Raw genomic sequence first — 19,645 nt, 5'->3', positions numbered from 1 at the left:
ACAATTAAAATGAGATAGATACAAAAAGTGCTATATTAGTCAGTATGAAATAAGTGGTTACATTTAGAATTCTAGGCAGGACGTACAGACACATGTGAATGTCCAACGTTTTTAGTCTGTTTCTCGTCATTGTGAAAGAACCAATGATCTGATGAAAATGTGTATTGAATAGAAGTAATGTGCTATAAAAACACAAAATCCATATTTGCAGAAATTGCTCAATCACATGTGCCCTTTAATTGTTCTTGCTTTAGCTGGTCTTTTGCATTAAGTATTGCTTGGTATTCAAGTCCGGCCTCCAAAGGATGATATAACACTTGGGAATGAAGATACATCCTAATAACCCAGCAGCTGAAGACAATATAGCAAAGATCTCCACGGCCACCATATACTTCCCCTGTGTGCTAAGATACGCGGGGATGAATGAGATCCAAACAGCCAGAAAGACAAGCATACTGAAGGTGAGAAACTTGGCCTCATTAAAACTCTGAGGCAAGTTACGTGCATAAAATGCCACCACAAAGCTTACACTTGCCAACAAGCCTAGATATCCCAACATCAGATAGAAGAAGAGAACAGAGCCCTCATCACACTGGATGATAGTGGTGTCCCGTATCTGTATCTTCTGCAGGAACGGGGGATCATGGAGCAGCCAGACTGTACATATCAAGACTGGAGCAAATGAACACAGAAGGACCACTCCACTCGGCATTTTGGTCCCAAGCCACCTTGAGGAACGGCTTGTGGGATCTCGAGAATTGAAGGCTATAATCACAGTGATGGTCTTTGCCAGGACAGTGGAGATACTAATGGCAAAGCTTATACCAAAAGAGTTTTGTCGGAGCATACAGGTTCCCACTGATGGATGGCCAATGAAGGCGAAGGAGGAGAGGAAACAAAGCAGAATGGTGATAAGAAGAACATATCTGAGAACTCGGTTGTTTGCTTTGACAACTGGCGTGTCTTGGTACCATCTAAAGGCACAGAGAACAAACAGGGTAATTAGGAAAAGAAGGCTGGTCAAAAATGAAAGAGCTGTCCCCAAAGGTTCTTCAAAGGAGAGGAACTGCAGAGTTGTTGGGAAACATTGTGTTTGTCTTTCATTTGGCCAGTGGTCTTCAGGGCACGGCCAACAGTCTGCTGAATCTGAAGGGAAAGAGTGAGGTTGTAGACATTAATTTTATGGTAAATAAAATAATATATATGTGGACTAGCTCTCAGGTTGAGTTTATAACAAATGATAAGCTAATAAACTACAATGATAACAACAATGCTGTTTACAATAACAATTTGCATATTTTGATTATTTCATGAATGTGGAAAGTGTTGTGGTCTTGTTGAACATGTAAAGGCTTGTTCAATTATTGTATATAGTGCAGGAATGATTTAGCGAATGCAAAGTGGTCTTAGTATCAACCCCAGCCTTGTATACTATGCCTCTTTATTGGCTTCCATAAATATCAAAAAATATTCTTTATCTCTCCATTATGGTTTTCCATTCTATATTTGACTTTACACTTGTAACCTGGTCCTTCAATAGTAAAGCATTCTAACATGTGTAAGCCATATTTTTGCTAGCAAAAACCACAAGTAATTAAAAATATTTTCTACTTTTCAGTTAAAACCAAATAACTGATAAAAACTTCAACAAAGTGGGGTGTTTTGCTTTTCAGCCTAGACTAGGTGTGTAAAAAGGGCATTCAATTCGACATAGAACTCCAGCTAAAAAATCACTGGGAGTTCTTGGAAAGGGTACAACTGCCTTTGCAGGATCATGATCCTTGTTATTGCCACTCTCCCAATCGGTGACAGTGGGACCTTGCTCTTTCACAAGAGCTAATGGACCCCTAACAGGGTGACCAAAAAGGAGTTCAAAGGGGCTAGCCCACTCCCTTCTTGGGTACCTCCATGTAGGCAAAAAGGAGGCATGGGAATAGGACATCCCATCTTCTTCTGAGCTTTTCAAATAGTTCCATAATCATACCTGTGAGAGTTTTGTTAAATCTGTCAACTGACCCATTTGTCTGGGGGTGGTAAGGTGTGGTGAACATGTAGGTTACACCGCACTCTATCCACATTGCTTTAAGTTATGCAGACATGAAGTTACTTCCTCTTTCTGACACCACCTTTTTTAGGAGGCCCACCCTGGATAATATTCCCAGGAGGGCCTTTGCCACTGCAGGAGCTGTAGTGGTCCTCAGAGGAATTGCTTCTGGATATCTAGTGGCATGAGTCACTACCACCAAGATACACCCATTGCCAGAAGCAGTAGGAGGGTCAAGGGAGCCAACTATGTCAATCCCTACCCTTTCAAAGGGTACCCCAACCACTGGAAGTGTGATCAAGGGGGCCTTTAGGTTGCCACTAGTCTTACCACTGGTTTGGCAAGTGACAAAAGAGCGACAAAACTCTTTTGTGTCTTCTGACATGGGAGACCAGTGAAAGTGAGGGATCAGTCTGTGTCAGGCCCCAAATGTCCAGCAAGGGGAATGTCATGGGCTAGTGTCAGAAAAAACTCCATATACTGCAAGGGAATGACCAGGCTCCTAGAAGCACCAGGTTTTGGGTCCCTTGCTTCTGTATAAAGGAGATTATTTTCCCAGTATACTCTGTCGTAGTGACTGACATTCCCTGCTTCTTGTTTGACAGCTTGCTGTCTCAAACCCTCAAGTGAGGGACACCTCTTCCTCTAAAGGGGAATCTTCAGTGGAGTGAGGGATAGTGAATGAGGGTTTACCCTTTCTACCCTTAGTTTTTGGGAGCAAGTTACCCTGTCCTCTTTGCTTCTTGGCCTGAGTCCTCGTTAAAGCAAAGATATGCCCAGGAATGCCCAGCATTGCTGCATGAGCCTCCAACTCCACCTCAGCCCAAGCTGAAGTCTCCAGATCATTGCCGAATAGACACTCTAAATGTAGGTCTCACACAAAGGACTGCCACACCCCCTACTGGGACCCTGGCAGACAGGATTGAACTGAAAGGGGACCTGGTGCACTTCTAAGCCACTCTTTGAAGTCTCCCCCACTTAAAAGGCACATTTAGGTATAAAACAGGGCCTCTGCCCTACCACCTCAGACACTTACTGGCAAGGAAACCTGAACCAGAACCTGCATCCTGCCAAGAAGAACTGCCTGGCTCTCCAAATGACTCATCTGACTGCTTTCTACAGGGGACTGCTGCCTTGCTGTTGCCCTGCTGCCTTGCTGAACTCTTGCCTTTCTGCAGAAGTGCTCTCCAAGGGCTTGGATAGAGCTTGCTTCCTGTTCCCTGAAGTCTCAGGACCAAAGAGACTTCTTTCTTCTTGTCCGGTGAAAAATTCTACGCACAACTTGCTCCGTGGTAAAAAATTCACTGCACGCCAACCCGGGACGAAGCCGCTCGACTTCGCAAGGAAAAGATCGATGGGGCGCCTGCGGTACGACCGGAACTTCGACGTATGGCCCATCTGGACAACGCCGCCCGACTTCCAGAGAGGAAATCGACGCAGCGCCTGCTGTGAGGAAGAAAATAACACGCACAGCCCACTGGAACGACGCACAGCCGAACTACAAGCCCAGGATTCCACGCACAGACCCCGGGGCCTCTGAAAACCCCACGACCCACAGAGGAGACCTGTCCGTGCGCTGGAAATCGAAGCAACGTCTTCCCCGCATGAAAAATAACGAAGCAAGTCCATGTGTGAAGGGGCGAAACCGACGCACATACCATTTTCCACGCATTATATTTACACTGTGTGGTGTATTTTTGTGCTGCTATATTGTGTTATTGTATGATTTATTGCACAAATACTTTACACATCGCCTTCTAAGTTAAGCCTGACTGCTCAGTGCCAAGCTACCAGAGGGTGGGCACAGTATAATTTGGATTGTGTGTGACTTACCCTGACTAGAGTGAGGGTCCTTGCTTGGACAGGGGGTTACCTGACTGCCAACCAAAGACCCCATTTCTAACAGTAGCCCTCAGAAACTGAGGTGATGTGAGAGTGGGAAGAGGTAGATCTCTTTCTAACTTGACTAACCCTAGTAGCCTGACCCCTAGGTGAAGGGAGCCCTCCCAGAGTGACTGCCCCTCCCACTGCCAGCTACACTAGAAGGTTTGTTAGGGGGAAGATCTGTGGAAGAAACCTCCCTTGAATCTACAGGATGATTCCCTGACTCTAAGGGGTCAGAATCTCCCTCCCCCTCCTGGTTTTCAGTATGCTCCTGATCATCCTGGAGAAGAAGGCTCAACAGACAATTCTTATTGGGGTTCTTCCCTACAGCTAGACTCCTCTGTGAGCAAAGCCCTTTGTGCTCTTTGAAGGTCATGCTCTCATAGAGAGTACCCGTGACCTCAGAGCTAGGCCCAGCAGTACACATGATGTAGTGAGTGTTAGAGTAGTGTAGTGAAAAGAAGACCTACTCTACCTAACCTCTAGTCTTTTAGAAAGAAAGGTAAGTTGGTATATGCATGTATAGCTCTAGCCATAGAGTACTCTTTCCTGTGGAAAGCACCGGTGACAGAGTGATAAGGCAATAGCAAGTTCTTATCCCACCGCTGCACCACCAATATAGGAGGCTGGCCTGGTTTGTGGTGAGTACCAAAGGTGCTTACACCTTATTCCAGGCCCAGTTCTCCCTTATTAGTGAAACGTAGTCAGTCTCTAGAAGCCAGGCTCTCTAGAGGTAGTGTGGATGAGCAGCCAAGGCCTAACTAGGAGATATGCAAAACCCATGCAATACCACAGTAGTCACACAGTACTCGCACAGATGAAAGAAAATACTCAGTGTTACAAAAATAAAGGTACTTTATTTTGGTGACACAAATGCCAAATATACCTTAGAGACTATACTCCCTTAGTACTAGATTGCAGAAATAGCAATCCAAACAGTTAGAAAATAGTGCAATTAGTGAAAATCACAGTGGTTAGAAGTGGGGGAACACAAACCATATACTAAAATAGTGGAATGCAAAAGTTGGTTTCCCACCGAGGCAAGAGTAGTGTGCAGAGGGGTGCTGGGAGTGTTAGAAAACACAAAAAGTAAGTAGTAAGTCTCAGCAACTTATCTAGAACACACAACGACATGTGATAGAAGATTTTGCAAGAACTAGACAAGACTGCAAGACACCAATGATGGATTCCTGGACCTGAAGACCTGTGGAAAAAGGGTTCTAAGTCCAAGAAGCACTGAGGACTCCAGGGAGAAGAGGAGCCCCTGCTAACCCCGGAGGAAGGTGCAAACGAAGAACCACCAGTGAAGAACAGCAGTCAGTACTGCACCCAAAAGGACTGATGTGTTTTCCTGGTTGGTTTATGTTGGAAAATGGATTATTGGTAAGGGCATGTAAGTACCTATACTTAGCAGTAGGCCACTAACCTCCACTTAGGTCCAGTTAGGTATCAGTAAACTAAACCTAGCTCAACCCTTGGTAGCTTGGCAACAAGCGACAAGGCTTAACTTAGGGGACAAAGCGTAACGCATTTTAAATATCACAAAACAGTAATTACATAAAACACAGGAAACAGTTTAAAACCCAAAAACAATTTATACAATTAGGAAATACATTTAGCTTTAAAATGACACCAAAACGAATGAAATCAGATAAGGGGAACCAGAGATATGAATTTTTAAAGAATGAATGCTTTCTAGTGCATAGAAACAAAAAGTGCCCATCTGGTCATCTGGCCGTACCTCGACTTGGGCAAAGTCAAAGTTTAGGGCCGACCGCAATGGAGCCAGGCTTGGCTACAGCCCTCGGGAGGCCTTGTTCAAAAGTTTACCTTAGGACTTAGTAATTTTTCTGGAGATTTTCTTCAGCGAGACCGAGTCGCCAGTCCAATCTGACCTGGGATACGTATCGTGAGAGCCCTCGTGGAGATTTTTACCTTCGGACATAGTCGTTTTTTCGAGGTGAAAATCCCTTTACCGGGACAAACCTGAATTTTGATTCGACGTCCTTGGAGCCTTCTTCGGAAGCACTGCCTGGGAGGTCCTGGTCAACTTCCCACATTCGGACTTAGGGGTCATTAAGCGTTTCCCCCCCCGTGTTCATGCTGGCGGTCTTTTCATAGACCGCCAGCCCCCTTGAGACCCCGCCGGGTGAATTACAAACATTCTGCTGGGACGGCGGGCAGAAACGGTGTTTCTGCCTGCCGGCCCAGCAGAATGCATGGCCAAAACATTGCCGACGGCTCCACATGGAGCCATCGTCAATGCCTCAGTGCGGCCGCTTGCTGCACTGCCCTGTCGGATAATAATATCCGGCATCGTCAGGCTGCCTGTCAGTGGTAGCCTGTCGGTGGCGGAGGGCCGCCCCTGGCGGCCCTCCCTGGGTTCATATTATGGCGGTATTTACCGCCGGCATGGCGGTCTGAACCACTGTGATTATAATGAGGGCCTTCGTCAGTTTTTTGGAGATTTTCTTCACCAGGACGAACCTGCAAGTCAGGCCGGGTCGCGGTTGAGGCAAGCCGGCTAGGGTTGCTGCGGCGGGTTGGTCCCTTTACGGAGCTTTTTTTTTTCAAAAAGTTCTCCAAACTTCTCCATACTTCTAGAGCTTCTTCCAGATGTTCCTTTAATGGTCTTTTGAGGTTCACAGCTCACCCCAAGGTTCCAGAAGCTCTGAGCTGCTCCTTGAGGGTGCAGACTACAACTCCCAGAATGCACCTGGCGCAAACTCCTTTTTGGCCACTGGGCAGTGTTCAGCTGGTTGATTTTTTCAGGAGTTGGTGCAGGGGACTCTGGTTAACAGGTTTTTACCTGTAGCAAATAGTGAGTCCCTCCTTGAACCAGTTGAAGCTAGGCAAAGTCCTTCTTGTGGTGAAGCCCAAGAGTGCAGCTGGTGTAGTCCTCCTGGGCGCAGTGTCCAGGTGCAGGTCAGGGGTCCAGCAGGGCAGTCCTTCTTCTTCTGTAGTTCTTCCTTGTTGGAATCTGATGGGGATATGAGGTGTGGGTGCAGGTCCGCTAGTTTTATCCTTGCTCCTGGGTGAAAAAGAGGGTGGTCCTGGTTCTCCAATCAGGGGCAGGGTCCTTGCCCCTGTGATGACCACTTCCTGGGAAGTGTGGCAAAAATAAGTCCCAGGGAGCAACATTCCTCATAAATCAATCATGGCTGAAAGGGATTTTTGGAGGTTACATCTGGCTGAGCCCACCCACTGGCGTGGCTACAAATCCTAAACACACCCCTCTCCTAATCAAATCAAGGGGGCACCTAATTGTCTGGGTTCCCAGGATGTGAAGAGCAGTTTGTCAGCCCTCCCCCTTCCTGCTTCCCCATCTGCTAAGGGGAGATCTCCTCCCTCAGGCACAACCCTTTGTGTACAGCTAGGCCACTTCATTCCTCATCCAGGCAGCCTGGCCAGGCTGCAAGAAGCTGGCCAATCAGAGAAAAGCAGCAAAAACACTGCAGGGCTGAAGTTCACAACTTTTTAGGTAAAGTTTAAAACTCCTTGTAGGAAAGTACCATCTTGCCTGGCATGTTACCCCCATTTTTCACTGTATATATGTTGTTTTAGTTGTATGTGTCACTGGGACCCTGGTAACCCAGGGCCCCAGTGCTCATAAGTGTGCCTGAATGTGTTACCTGTGTAGTGACTAACTGTCTCACTGAGGCTCTGCTAATCAGAACCTCAGTGGTTATGCTCTCTCATTTCTTTCCAAATTGTCACTAACAGGCTAGTGACCATTTTTACCAATTTACATTGGCTTACTGGAACACCCTTATAATTCCCTAGTATATGGTACTGAGGTACCCAGGGTATTGGGGTTCCAGGAGATCCCTATGGGCTGCAGCATTTCTTTTGCCACCCATAGGGAGCTCTGACAAATCTTACACAGGCCTGCCACTGCAGCCTGAGTGAAATAACGTCCACGTTATTTCACAGCCATTTTACACTGCACTTAAGTAACTTATAAGTCACCTATATGTCTAACCTTTACCTGGTAAAGGTTAGGTGCAAAGTTACTTAGTGTGAGGGCACCCTGGCACTAGCCAAGGTGCCCCCACATTGTTCAGAGCCAATTCACTGAACTTTGTGAGTGCGGGGATACCATTACACGCGTGCACTACATATAGGTCACTACCTATATGTAGCTTCACCATGGTAACTCCGAATATGGCCATGTAACATGTCTATGATCATGGAATTGCCCCCTCTATGCCATCCTGGCATTGTTGGTACAATTCCATGATCCCAGTGGTCTGTAGCACAGACCCTGGTACTGCCAGACTGCCCTTCCTGGGGTTTCACTGCAGCTGGTGCTGCTGCCAACCCCTCAGACAGGCAGCTGCCCTCCTGGGGTCCAGCCAGGCCTGGCCCAGGATGGCAGAACAAAGAACTTCCTCTGAGAGAGGGTGTGACACCCTCTCCCTTTGGAAAATGGTGTGAAGGCAGCTGAGGAGTAGCCTCCCCCAGCCTCTGGAAATGCTTTGTTGGGCACAGATGTGCCCAATTCTGCATAAGCCAGTCTACACCGGTTCAGGGACCCCTTAGCCCCTGCTCTGGCGCGAAACTGGACAAAGGAAAGGGGAGTGACCACTCCCCTGACCTGCACCTCCCCTGGGAGGTGTCCAGAGCTCCTCCAGTGTGCTCCAGACCTCTGCCATCTTGGAAACAGAGGTGCTGCTGGCACACTGGACTGCTCTGAGTGGCCAGTGCCACCAGGTGACGTCAGAGACTCCTGCTGATAGGCTCCTTCAGGTGTTAGTAGCCTTTCCTCTCTCCTAGGTAGCCAAACCCTCTTTTCTGGCTATTTAGGGTCTCTGTCTCTGGGGAAACTTTAGATAACGAATGCATGAGCTCAGCCGAGTTCCTCTGCATCTCCCTCTTCACCTTCTGATAAGGAATCGACCGCTGACCGCGCTGGAAGCCTGCAAACCTGCAACATAGTAGCAAAGACGACTACTGCAACTCTGTAACGCTGATCCTGCCGCCTTCTCGACTGTTTTCCTGCTTGTGCATGCTGTGGGGGTAGTCTGCCTCCTCTCTGCACCAGAAGCTCCGAAGAAATCTCCCGTGGGTCGACGGAATCTTCCCCCTGCAACCGCAGGCACCAAAAAGCTGCATTACCGGTCCCTTGGGTCTCCTCTCAGCACGACGAGCGAGGTCCCTCGAATCCAGCGACGCTGTCCAAGTGACCCCCACAGTCCAGTGACTCTTCAGCCCAAGTTTGGTGGAGGTAAGTCCTTGCCTCACCTCGCTGGGCTGCATTGCTGGGAACCGCGACTTTGCAGCTACACCGGCCCCTGTGCACTTCCGGCGGAAATCCTTTGTGCACAGCCAAGCCTGGGTCCACGGCACTCTAACCTGCATTGCACGACTTTCTAAGTTGGTCTCCGGCGACGTGGGACTCCTTTGTGCAACTTCGGCGAGCACCGTTTCAAGCATCCTCGTAGTGCCTGTTTCTGGCACTTCTCTGGATGCTACCTGCTTCAGTGAGGGCTCTTTGTCTTGCTCGACGTCCCCTCTCTCGGCAGGTCCAATTTGCGACCTCCTGGTCCCTCCTAGGCCCCAGCAGCGTCCAAAAACGCCAAACGCACGATTTGCGTGTAGCAAGGCTTGTTGGCGTCCATCCGGCGGGAAAACACTTCTGCACGACTCTCCAAGGCGTGGGGGATCCATCCTCCAAAGGGGAAGTCTCTAGCCCTTGTCGTTCCTGCAGTATTCACAGTTCTTCAGCCTAGTAAGAGCTTCTTTGCACCAACCGCTGGCATTTCTTGGGCATCTGCCCATCTCCGAGTTGCTTGTGACTTTTGGACTTGGTCCCCTTGTTCCACAGGTACCCTCAGTCAGGAATCCATCATTGTTGCATTGCTGATTTGTGTTTTCCTTGCATTTTCCCTCTAACACGACTATTTTGTCCTTAGGGGAACTTTAGTGCACTTTGCACTCACTTTTCAGGGTCTTGGGGAGGGTTATTTTGCTAACTCTCACTATTTTCTAATAGTCCCAGCGACCCTCTACAAGGTCACATAGGTTTGGGGTCCATTCGTGGTTCGCATTCCACTTCTGGAGTATATGGTTTGTGTTGCCCCTATCCCTATGTTTCCCCATTGCATCCTATTGTAACTATACATTGTTTGCACTGTTTTCTAAGACTATACTGCATATTTTTGCTATTGTGTATATATATCTTGTGTATATTTCCTATCCTCTCACTGAGGGTACACTCTAAGATACTTTGGCATATTGTCATAAAAATAAAGTACCTTTATTTTTAGTATAACTGTGTATTGTGTTTTCTTATGATATTGTGCATGACACTAAGTGGTACTGTAGTAGCTTCAAACGTCTCCTAGTTCAGCCTAAGCTGCTCTGCTAAGCTACCATTATCTATCAGCCTAAGCTGCTAGACACCCTATACACTAATAAGGGATAACTGGGCCTGGTGCAAGGTGCAAGTACCCCTTGGTACTCACTACAAGCCAGTCCAGCCTCCTACACTCCTTATCTAAACAAGTTATATTAAATCAAACAACTGGGAGTTGTGGGATTTACTTTAACAATTAATTTGATACCAAACGTGTGGTATCTGTTACTTAAGAGAATCTCACTCTGGTGAACACATCAAGTATGGCCCTAGCCACTGTGGGAGCAGTGACTGTCCGGAGGGGTATTGCCTCAGGGTACTTGGTGGCATGGTCCGCAACCACCAAATTGTGCCTGTTGCCTGAGGCAGTTGGTGGGTCTAGGGGACCAACAATGTCAATCCCCACCCTCTCAAAGGGAATCCCAACCACTGGCAGTGGTATCAAGGGAGCCTTTGGCTTGCCCCTTGCCTTGACACAGTGAGGAGGCTGGCCTGGCTTCTCACGGGTACCTGACGGTGCATACACCTAGTGCCAGGTCCAGTTATCCCTTATTAGTAGATTAGAAGTGTTCTAGCAGCTTAGGCTGATAGAGGTAGCTATAGCAGAACAGCTTAGGCTGAACTAGGAGACATGCAAAGCTCCTACAATACCACTTATATCATATAGCACTATATCATAAGAAAACACAATACTCAGAGTTACTAAGAAAAAAGGTACTTTATTTTAGTGACAATATGCCAAAACTATCTCAGAGGATACACTTCCTTAGGAGGTAAGTAAAATACACAAAATATACACACAAACCAAAATCAGGTAAGTAAAACACTTAGAAAAGTAGTACAAACACTGTAGGACACAATAGAATGCAATAGGAGAAAATAGGCCTAGGGGCAACACCAATCATATACTCCAAAAGTGGAATGCAAACCACAAATAGACCCCAGGCCTAGTGTAGTGTATAGAGGGTCAAAGGGAGTATAAGAAAACACTAAGGGTGTCCAAGATACCCCACCTCAAGACCCTGAAAAGTAGGAGTAAAGTTACCCTACTACCCCAGAAAGACAGTAAAGTCGAGATAGGGGATCCTGAAAAGACAACAACTGACTGCAAAACACTGAAGATGGATTCCTGGACCTGAGGACCTGCAAAGGAAGGGGACCAAGTCCAAGAGTCACGTAAGTGTCCAGGGGGGGAAGGAGCCCGCTAAACCCCGGATGAAGGTGCAAAATGGCTGCCTCCGGGTGGAAGAAGCCAAAGATTCTGCAACAACGAAAGGGGCCAGAAACTTCTCCTTTGGTCAGAAGATGTCCCACAGCGTGCTGGAGGATGCAGAGCTGTTTCCACGCAGAAAGACCGCAAACAAGCCTTGCTAGCTGCAAGAGTCTTGGTTGAGGATTTTGGGTGCTGCCAGGGCCCAGGAAGGACCAGGAGGTCACCCCTTGGAGAAGAAGACAGATGGGGCACTCAGCAATAGAGAGAGACCACACAGAAGCAGGCAGCACTCACAGAAGCACCTGAACAGGCATTCAGAAAATCTGAGCACAACGGTCGTCTCAGCACAACAAGAGGGTCCCACGAAGTTGGAGGTCAACTCAGCGAGTTAAGCAATGCAGAACAGAGCGCTGGGGACCTTGGCTGTGCTGTGCCAAAGGAAGTCTTGCAAAAGTGCACAGAAGCCCTAGCAGCTGCAGTTCATGCAGTAAACAAGATTACTGTCTGACGAGGGGAGGCAAGGACTTACCTCCACCAAATTTGGACAGGAGGACCACCGGACTGTCGGGGTCACTAGCATCCAGCTCCTGTGTTCCAGGGACCATGCTTGTCAAGATAAGAGGGGACCCAGAGGACCGGTGTTGCAGATGTTTGGTGCCTGCGTTGCCAGGGGGAAGTTTCCGTCGATCCAGAGGAGATTTCTTCTTGGCTTCCAGTGCAGGGCGAAGGCAGACTGCCCTCAGAGCATGCACCACAAGTAAACAGTCGAGAAAGCCGGCAGGATGAGTCGCTACAATGTTGCTGGTAGTCTTCTTGCTACTTTGTTGTGGTTTTTCAGGCGTCCTGGAGCAGTCAGTGGTCGATCCTTGGCAGAAGTTGAAGAGAGAAGTGCAGAGGAACTCTAGTGAGCTCTTGCATTCGTTATCTGGTGAGAAACCCACAGGAGAGACCCTAAATAGCCCTCAGAGGAGGATTGGCTACCTAACCAGGTAAGAGCCTATCAGGAAGGGTCTCTGACGTCACCTGCTGACACTGGCCACTCAGAGGACTCCATTGTGCCCTCACGCCTCTCCATTCAAGATGGCAGAGGTCTGGGACACACTGGAGGAACTCTGGGCACTACCCATGGGGTGTTATTTCACTCAGGCTGCAGTGGCAGTCCTGTGTAAGAATTGTCTGAGCTCCCTATGGGTGGCAAAGGAAATGCTGCAGCACATAGGGATCTCCTGGAACCCCAATACCCTGGGTACCTAGGCACCATATACTAGGGAATTATAAGGGTGTTCCAGTGTGACAATCAGAATTGGTAAAATTAGTCACTAGCCTGCAGTGACAATTTTAAAAGCAGAGAGAGCATAAACACTGAGGTTCTGGTTAGCAGAACCTTAGTGATACAGTTAGGCACCACACAGGGAATACATACAGGGCACACTTTATGAACACTGGGGTCCTTGCTAGCAGGATCCCAGTGACGCAGACAAAAACAAACATATATACAAGTAAAAATGGGGGTAACATGCCAGGCAATATGGTACTTTCCTACACACAGGAGCTGCAAAACTCACTGACTTGTTCTGACATTTGGGGCCAATATAAATGCTTGACCAGCCTGTTCCTGGTCTTGATCTGTCCCAAATGTCCAGCTAAGGGAATATCATGGCTCAATGTGAGGACGAATTCTCTATACTTCTGGGGGACCACCACTCTCCTGGTTGCTCCTGGTTTGGGGTCCCTTGTCTCGGTGTAGAAAACTCCATCCTCCCAGTAAACCTTGTGGGTTCCACCGGTATAACCTTGTTCTTGCCTGGGAGCAATCTGCCTCAGGCCCTCAAGAGTGGGACACTCTCTTTGTCCCTGGCACAACTCTTCTCTGGTGGGCCCACCTGCTGCTTGCAGTTCTGCCAAATCAGGCAGGGCTTGCAGGGGAAGTGGCCCTCCCTCAGAAGTCAGGTCCTCCCCCTCAGGGTTGGATTCCTCCTGATCCTCTGTACTTGTAGGGGCTGGCAAGCCAGACCTTGTGCCCTTTCTCTTCTTCCTGGAGGCTTGGCCCATTGTTTCAGGGTCCAAGTGTCCAGCACTTCCCTGTTGTGCTGCCTGTGACCTAGTCACAGCACACACCCATTCAGGGAGGTCCAGCATCTGTGCATGGACCCTTCTCTCCACCTCCGACCATTCTGATGCTTCAAGATCATTTCCCAGCAGACACTCTACTGGGAGGGCAGGAGCTACAGCTACCTTCTTAGGGCCAGTCACATCTCCCCATTCCAATCTCACCATGGCCATGGGATGGAGCTTGGTTCTGTTGGCTGCATAAGTTACTTGGTAGAAGACACCAGGTAAGACCTGCTCTGGAGAAACCAGCTTCTCTGTGACCATTGTCACACTGGCTCCTATCTCTCTCAGAGCTTCCACCTCAGTCCCATTGACTTTAGGCCTCTGCCTATACCTCTCCATGCTGTGAGGTAAGGTGGCCATAGTTGCAATGTCCACCCCACCCACGGATACTAAGGTGACCTCGGTGTACCCTGATCTCAGCCCTGGGCCAACTTCCACCCCCATCCCTACACTAGCAATCTTCTGGGATTGCCCTCTAGTGGGGGGCTTATTGAAGCAGATAGCAACTCCTCTTTTCTGTCCAGGTTGATGACACTCAAAGCATTTCCCGGCCTTAGCAAGCTCCTGAAACTGTCCTGCCTTTACAGGATCATAATGCTTCCCCTGATACCCTTTCCCCTTAGAAGTGGAATGGCTTGGGGCTCACCCACCCTGAGAAGTTTTTGGGGACTCTTGTGAGGACTCCTTGGGCTTTTTATAATCTTTCCCTTGGTTCCTCCCCTGAGAAGAACTATGCCCTCCCTTTTTCTTATCACCCCCTAGGGGTCTCTAGTTAACCCTAGTTCTTAAACAGTCATCTGCTGCCTCCCCCAGCTCTCTGGGGTTGGTCAACTTAGAATAAACTAGGTACTGGTGGAGCTTCCTCTGGGAACAATTGCTTAGAACGTGCATCCTCATAATCACATTGTGAAGCCCCTCAAAGGTACTTAGCTTGTTGCCCTGCACTTATCTATGTCATCCCCCTCTACATAGGCAGGAACCACCCCTTTGAGTAATCTGGGGCAAAACCCCCCACCCATGGACATCTCAACTTCTCTGTTGCTGCCACCATCTCTTTTCTCTTCCTTGCCCACTTTTTCTTTTCTAGGACCAGCTTCTCTCTCTCCAAAGCTACAAATGCTAGCTGGGCCTCCAGCTCTCTTTCCCTAAGGGACAGGTTCTCTCCTTCTGAAGGGGCACCCTTCCCCCATATAGCTTTGGGTATGGCCCTAGCTACTGAGTGTAATGAGGACCGGTCTTCCTCATCCTCACCCAGGCTCAGATGCCCTCCCTCCCCTGAGTGGTTAGAACTGGCATCCTCCCCTGCCTCATCCTCCTCTGGAGCTTCCTCTGGGCCTACATCTTGGACCTCAGTCCAGCCTCTCAGGGATTTAATCAGAACATTCTTCCTGAGGTCAGAGGTTGCAGGCAACTCCTTCTCCATACACAACCCCCTAAGTCGGACTACTGTGCAAAGGAGAAGTTCTTGATATCTTCCATTGTTGCAGAATCTTCAGCTTCTTCCACCCAGAGGCAGCCATTTTGTACCTCCATTCGGGTTTACTGGGCACCTGCCCCCCTGGACACTTTTGTGACTCTTGGACTTGGTTCCCTTCCTTTACAGGTCCTCAGGTCCAGGAATCAATCTTCAGTGCTTTTCAATCAGTTGTGGTCTTTGCAGAATCTCCTATCATGACTTTAGTGTGTTTCTGAGGAAGTAGGGTCACCTTACTCCTACTTTTCAGGGTCTTGGGGTGGGGTATCTTGGACACCCTTAGTGCTTTCTTACACTCCCAGTGACCCACACTACACTAGGCCAGGGATCCATAAGTGGTTCGCATTCTACTTTCTTAGTATATGGTTTGTGTTGCCCCTAGGCCTATTGCATCCTATTGTATTCTACAGTGTTTGCACTACTTTTCTAACTATTTACTTACCTGATTTTGGTTTGTGTGTATATTTTGTGTATTTTACTTACCTCCTAAAGGAGTATATCCTCTGAGATACTTTTGGCATATTGTCACTAAGATAAACCCTCCCAAGTTGAAATGTAAGTTAATACAGCATAAACAGCAGCCTCTCTGCGAGCTATCATTCTACTTCTGCTGAGTTTCCTGTTGTGAGCCCAGACAAGGTAGTAGGGCACTATTCTGCTTTCACAGACTCAGCATTATACCACCATGCTACCAGTCCATCAACATGTCAATGCTGGCGTAAGGCTGTGCTAGTTTACATATAATACTTGTAATAGCTAAAACTCACCTGTCTTATTAGAAATCTCACCAGCAGGGCAGGGAAGACAGTCGAAGCAACATATAGGCTGCCCTTTCCTTGCAGCCTGTCTGAACCCAGGAAGGCAGCTCTCACTGCAGAAGGAGCTGGGAACCTGATGCCAAAGCAGAAAAAAAGCCAGACACATAAATCCTAACTCAGAAATGGGGAGAGTAAACAAACACACACACACCCATAAAGACACCCCCGCATGCGTGCACACCCACACACACGTACACACCTACCCACACACTCACACATCATAGTTGTACCTCTGGGATTTAGGATCTATGCAAACACTATAAAAATCTGATATATTAGACCCCATTGCATGAGTCATAGATGGTCCGGCTCATTCTTGATTCGATACTACCACCAGGATGGTCTCTACTTGAAGGTGAGGGGGATCAAATAAATCTGTACTGAATACAACTGGGATTCAGATAACATGTTAAACTGCCTTTGAGTAAACCTGGAAGATATCTCTTTATTTAGCAGGTACATCACACAGAATTAAAAACACCTATTGAACACAGCAGAGATATCATTTCTCAATCGTACATCCTACCAACATGTTTCAGCCCCAATCTAGTTACCAAAAAGGGATCTTTGTGCTTTGTCAGGGTAATCACTATACTATGTGTGTCAGGTCCCTAACTAGACCCGTGCTACAGGTGAGAAGGTCCAATATAAGCTATTTGTGGAGAAAAACACTGGTAAGTATACAAACCACTATAGCACCAAAACCTGAGACAGACCGTCCTCATATGTTCTCATTGGTCTGTCTACATTCTAGGGGTTCAGGCTCCAAGTGGGATAATCACTAACCCTATATCATTAGGATTTGTGCTACATTGGAGATGTTTGTACAGTTCATTTACAAGTATTTAAATTGTGTTGTGTTTTAAAAAAAAAAAACGACACCCTACAGCATTTCCTTTTATAGTCCCTGTAATGCTAGTAAGGCTGTCAGGTAATTCTTATGTTGCAGTAAGAGAAAGAACAGAAACAAGCACCAATTTGTCAGACAAAGTAGCATGAGGTTGGACCTCTGTGAAACACTGCAAGCTGGGCAGGATGAATGCAAAATCTAAAAATATATTTATTTCTTCTTTGTGACCCACCAGAAATCATCTGACGACCTCCCAGTGGTTGTATCCTATAGATTGGGAAACACTGCTCTGGAGGGAAGAAAATAAATTTCTTCCACCCCCAAACACAGACTAGACAGGGGGTACTGAAATAGCATTACCTGGTGGTTTATGAGTAATAGATCTATATTTCATCTGTTGTCGGCCTGTCTGAAAAGTCAGCTAGAGGTATGCAAATGGCAGGCAAAGGCCAATCTTCATATGAATAAGTAAACAACGATGCCACCAGGAACAAGTGTTTACCACAAAACAGATTAGTACAGTCTGCTTGAAGAACGTCTTGCATTGTCAAATGGATAAGTACCAACACTAATTGACTCAAATTTGGACCCTTGCTGTATTTGGGTGATATAAATGGGGTCTCTAGTTAGCAGAGGTATACACCCTTGTCCAAGTAGGGACCACAATCCTAGTCAGGATACGCCACAGCACAATCCAAATTATCCTGTGCCTAGTCTCTGGTAGCTTGGCACCAAGCAGTCTGGCTCGGTGCCTTAACTTAGAACGCAATGTGTAAAGTATTAGTGCAATAACCCATACAGTAACACAGAGAAGACACCACAAACATATACCACACAGGCTTAGAACAAAATATAATATTTACGTGAATAAAATAAGGTTGAAACAGTGACAATACAATGTACACAAGCAGAGTTATTAATTTTTGTAGATTAAATACCACAAAAGCACTTAGACACGCAATAACTCCAAACGGGGCTATCATGGCATAATTGACGGAGTCGTTCCCAATAATCCAACACCACACGCACCGGTCACAGAATTGCACAGAACCCCAGGTACAGTACCTTTTGAGAACAAAGAAACAAAGACATTGCACTGAGTCGGAGAGCTGAGGCGTTGCCGGGGCTGGTGGGGCATCAGTCGCTTACAGTGTCTGGGAGATGAGGTGTTGGTTCCGTACTGTGAGGCAGATAGAGGCGAAGTGTTGTTTCCATCCGATTGCAAGGGGAGCTGGTGCAGCATCAGCAATGATTGGTCAGTCCCTTGTGACCCAGTGGGGTTGATGGATCAAGTCGGTCCCTTGTGACGTCAGCGGTGTTGCAGCAAAGTCGGACTTGTAGACTTGCAGTGATGTCCACGGAGTGGGAGCAGGCTGTGGTGTTGGTGCTTGCATCGCTCAAGTCATTTGTGGCATCGCTGAAGTTGTTCCTGGCATCGCTAAAGTCAGAAAACTAGTTTAAAGCTAATGGGTGAAGTCTTTGCTGTTCCTGGGTCTTCAGAACAGGAGGCAAGCCCAATCCAAGCCTTTGGAGAGAATTTATGGGGAAGGCAGAGACCTTCCAGCAAAGTCAGAGACCAGCAGGGAAGCAGGGCAACAGCAGATCAGCAGTCCTTCTCAGCAAAGCAGTCCAGATGAGACCTCTCCGTGTTGCTGAGCGCCCCCTCTCTCTCCTCCTCCAAGGGGTGACCTCCTGGTCTTTCCTGGGCCCTGGCAGCACCAAAAATCCTCAACTGCGACTCTTGCATCTAGCAAGGCTTGTTTGCGGTGTTTCTGCGTGGAAACAACTCTGCATCCTCCAGCACGCCATGGGGCATCTTCTGACCAAAGAAGAAGTTCCTGGCACCTTCCGCTGTTGCAGAATCTTCCACCTGGAGGCAGCCCTTTTGCACCTTCATCCGGGGTTTAGTGGGCTCCTGCCCCCACTGGACACTTGCGTGACTCTTGGACTTGGTCCCCTTCCTTTACAGTTCCTCAGGTCCAGGAATCCATCTTCAGTGCTTTGCAGTCAGTTGTTGTCCTTGCTGAATCCCCTATCTTGACTTTACTGTCTTTCTGGGGTAGTAGGGTAACTTTACTCCTACTTTTCAGGGTCTTGGGGTGGGGTATCTTGGACACCCTTAGTGTTTTCTTACACTCTCAGCGACCCTCTACACACTACACTAGGCCTGGGGTCCATTCGTGGTCCGCATTCCCCTTTTGAAGTATATGGTTTGTGTTCCCCCTAGGCCTATTGTCTCCTACTGCATTCTATTGTGTTCTACAGTGTTTGCACTACTTTTCTAACTGTTTACTTACCTGATTTTGGTGTGTGTGTATATTTTGTGTATATTACTTACCTCCTAAGAGAGTATTTCCTCTAAGATACTTTTGGCATATTGTCACTAAAGGGCCTTTATTTTTAGTAACTCTGAGTATTGTGTTTTCGTGTGATATAGTGCTAAGTGATATAAGTGGTATAGTAGGAGCTTTGCATGTCTTCTAGTTCAGCCTAAGCTTCTCTGCTATAGCTACCTTTATCAGCCTAAGCTGCTAGAACACTTCTAATCTACTAATAAGGGACCACTGGACCTGGCACAAGGTGTAAGTACCACAAGGTACCCACTATAAGCCAGGCCAGCCTCCTACACTATTCCTTAGGATAAAGGCATAATGCACAGACCCAGGATATTTTGCATTGATGTGGGAGATGTACTGGTCCACCTGGCACACCATCTTCTGGACATTCATGGAGTGAAAGTTCTTTTGATTTCTGAACACCTGTTCCTTTCGCCCGGGGGGGGGGGGTGGGGGGGGGAGGGGTGAGTACAAATATCTGTACCATCAATTGCCCCAATGATGTTGGGAATATGTCCCATTGCATAGAAGTCAGCTTTCACTGTGGCCAAAT

At 47.6% G+C, this 19,645-nt stretch overlaps 1 protein-coding gene across 1 annotated transcript in view; it reads right to left on the bottom strand.

Moving 5' to 3' along the window:
* Window positions 1-250: 250 nt before the first annotated feature.
* Window positions 251-19,645, bottom strand: part of LOC138270134 (extracellular calcium-sensing receptor-like) — a 156,287-nt gene continuing 136,892 nt past the window's right edge. Inside the window, exon 7 of the mRNA XM_069218847.1 lies at window positions 251-974. Within this exon, the coding sequence (XP_069074948.1) occupies window positions 251-974 (724 nt within the window). The remainder of the gene's footprint in view (window positions 975-19,645) is intronic.

This window comes from Pleurodeles waltl, chromosome 2_1, assembly GCF_031143425.1.
Source record: "Pleurodeles waltl isolate 20211129_DDA chromosome 2_1, aPleWal1.hap1.20221129, whole genome shotgun sequence".
NCBI lineage: Eukaryota > Metazoa > Chordata > Amphibia > Caudata > Salamandridae > Pleurodeles > Pleurodeles waltl.
The sequence above is the reverse complement of the archived record's forward strand: the minus strand, read 5'-3'. Positions and strand labels throughout refer to the sequence as shown.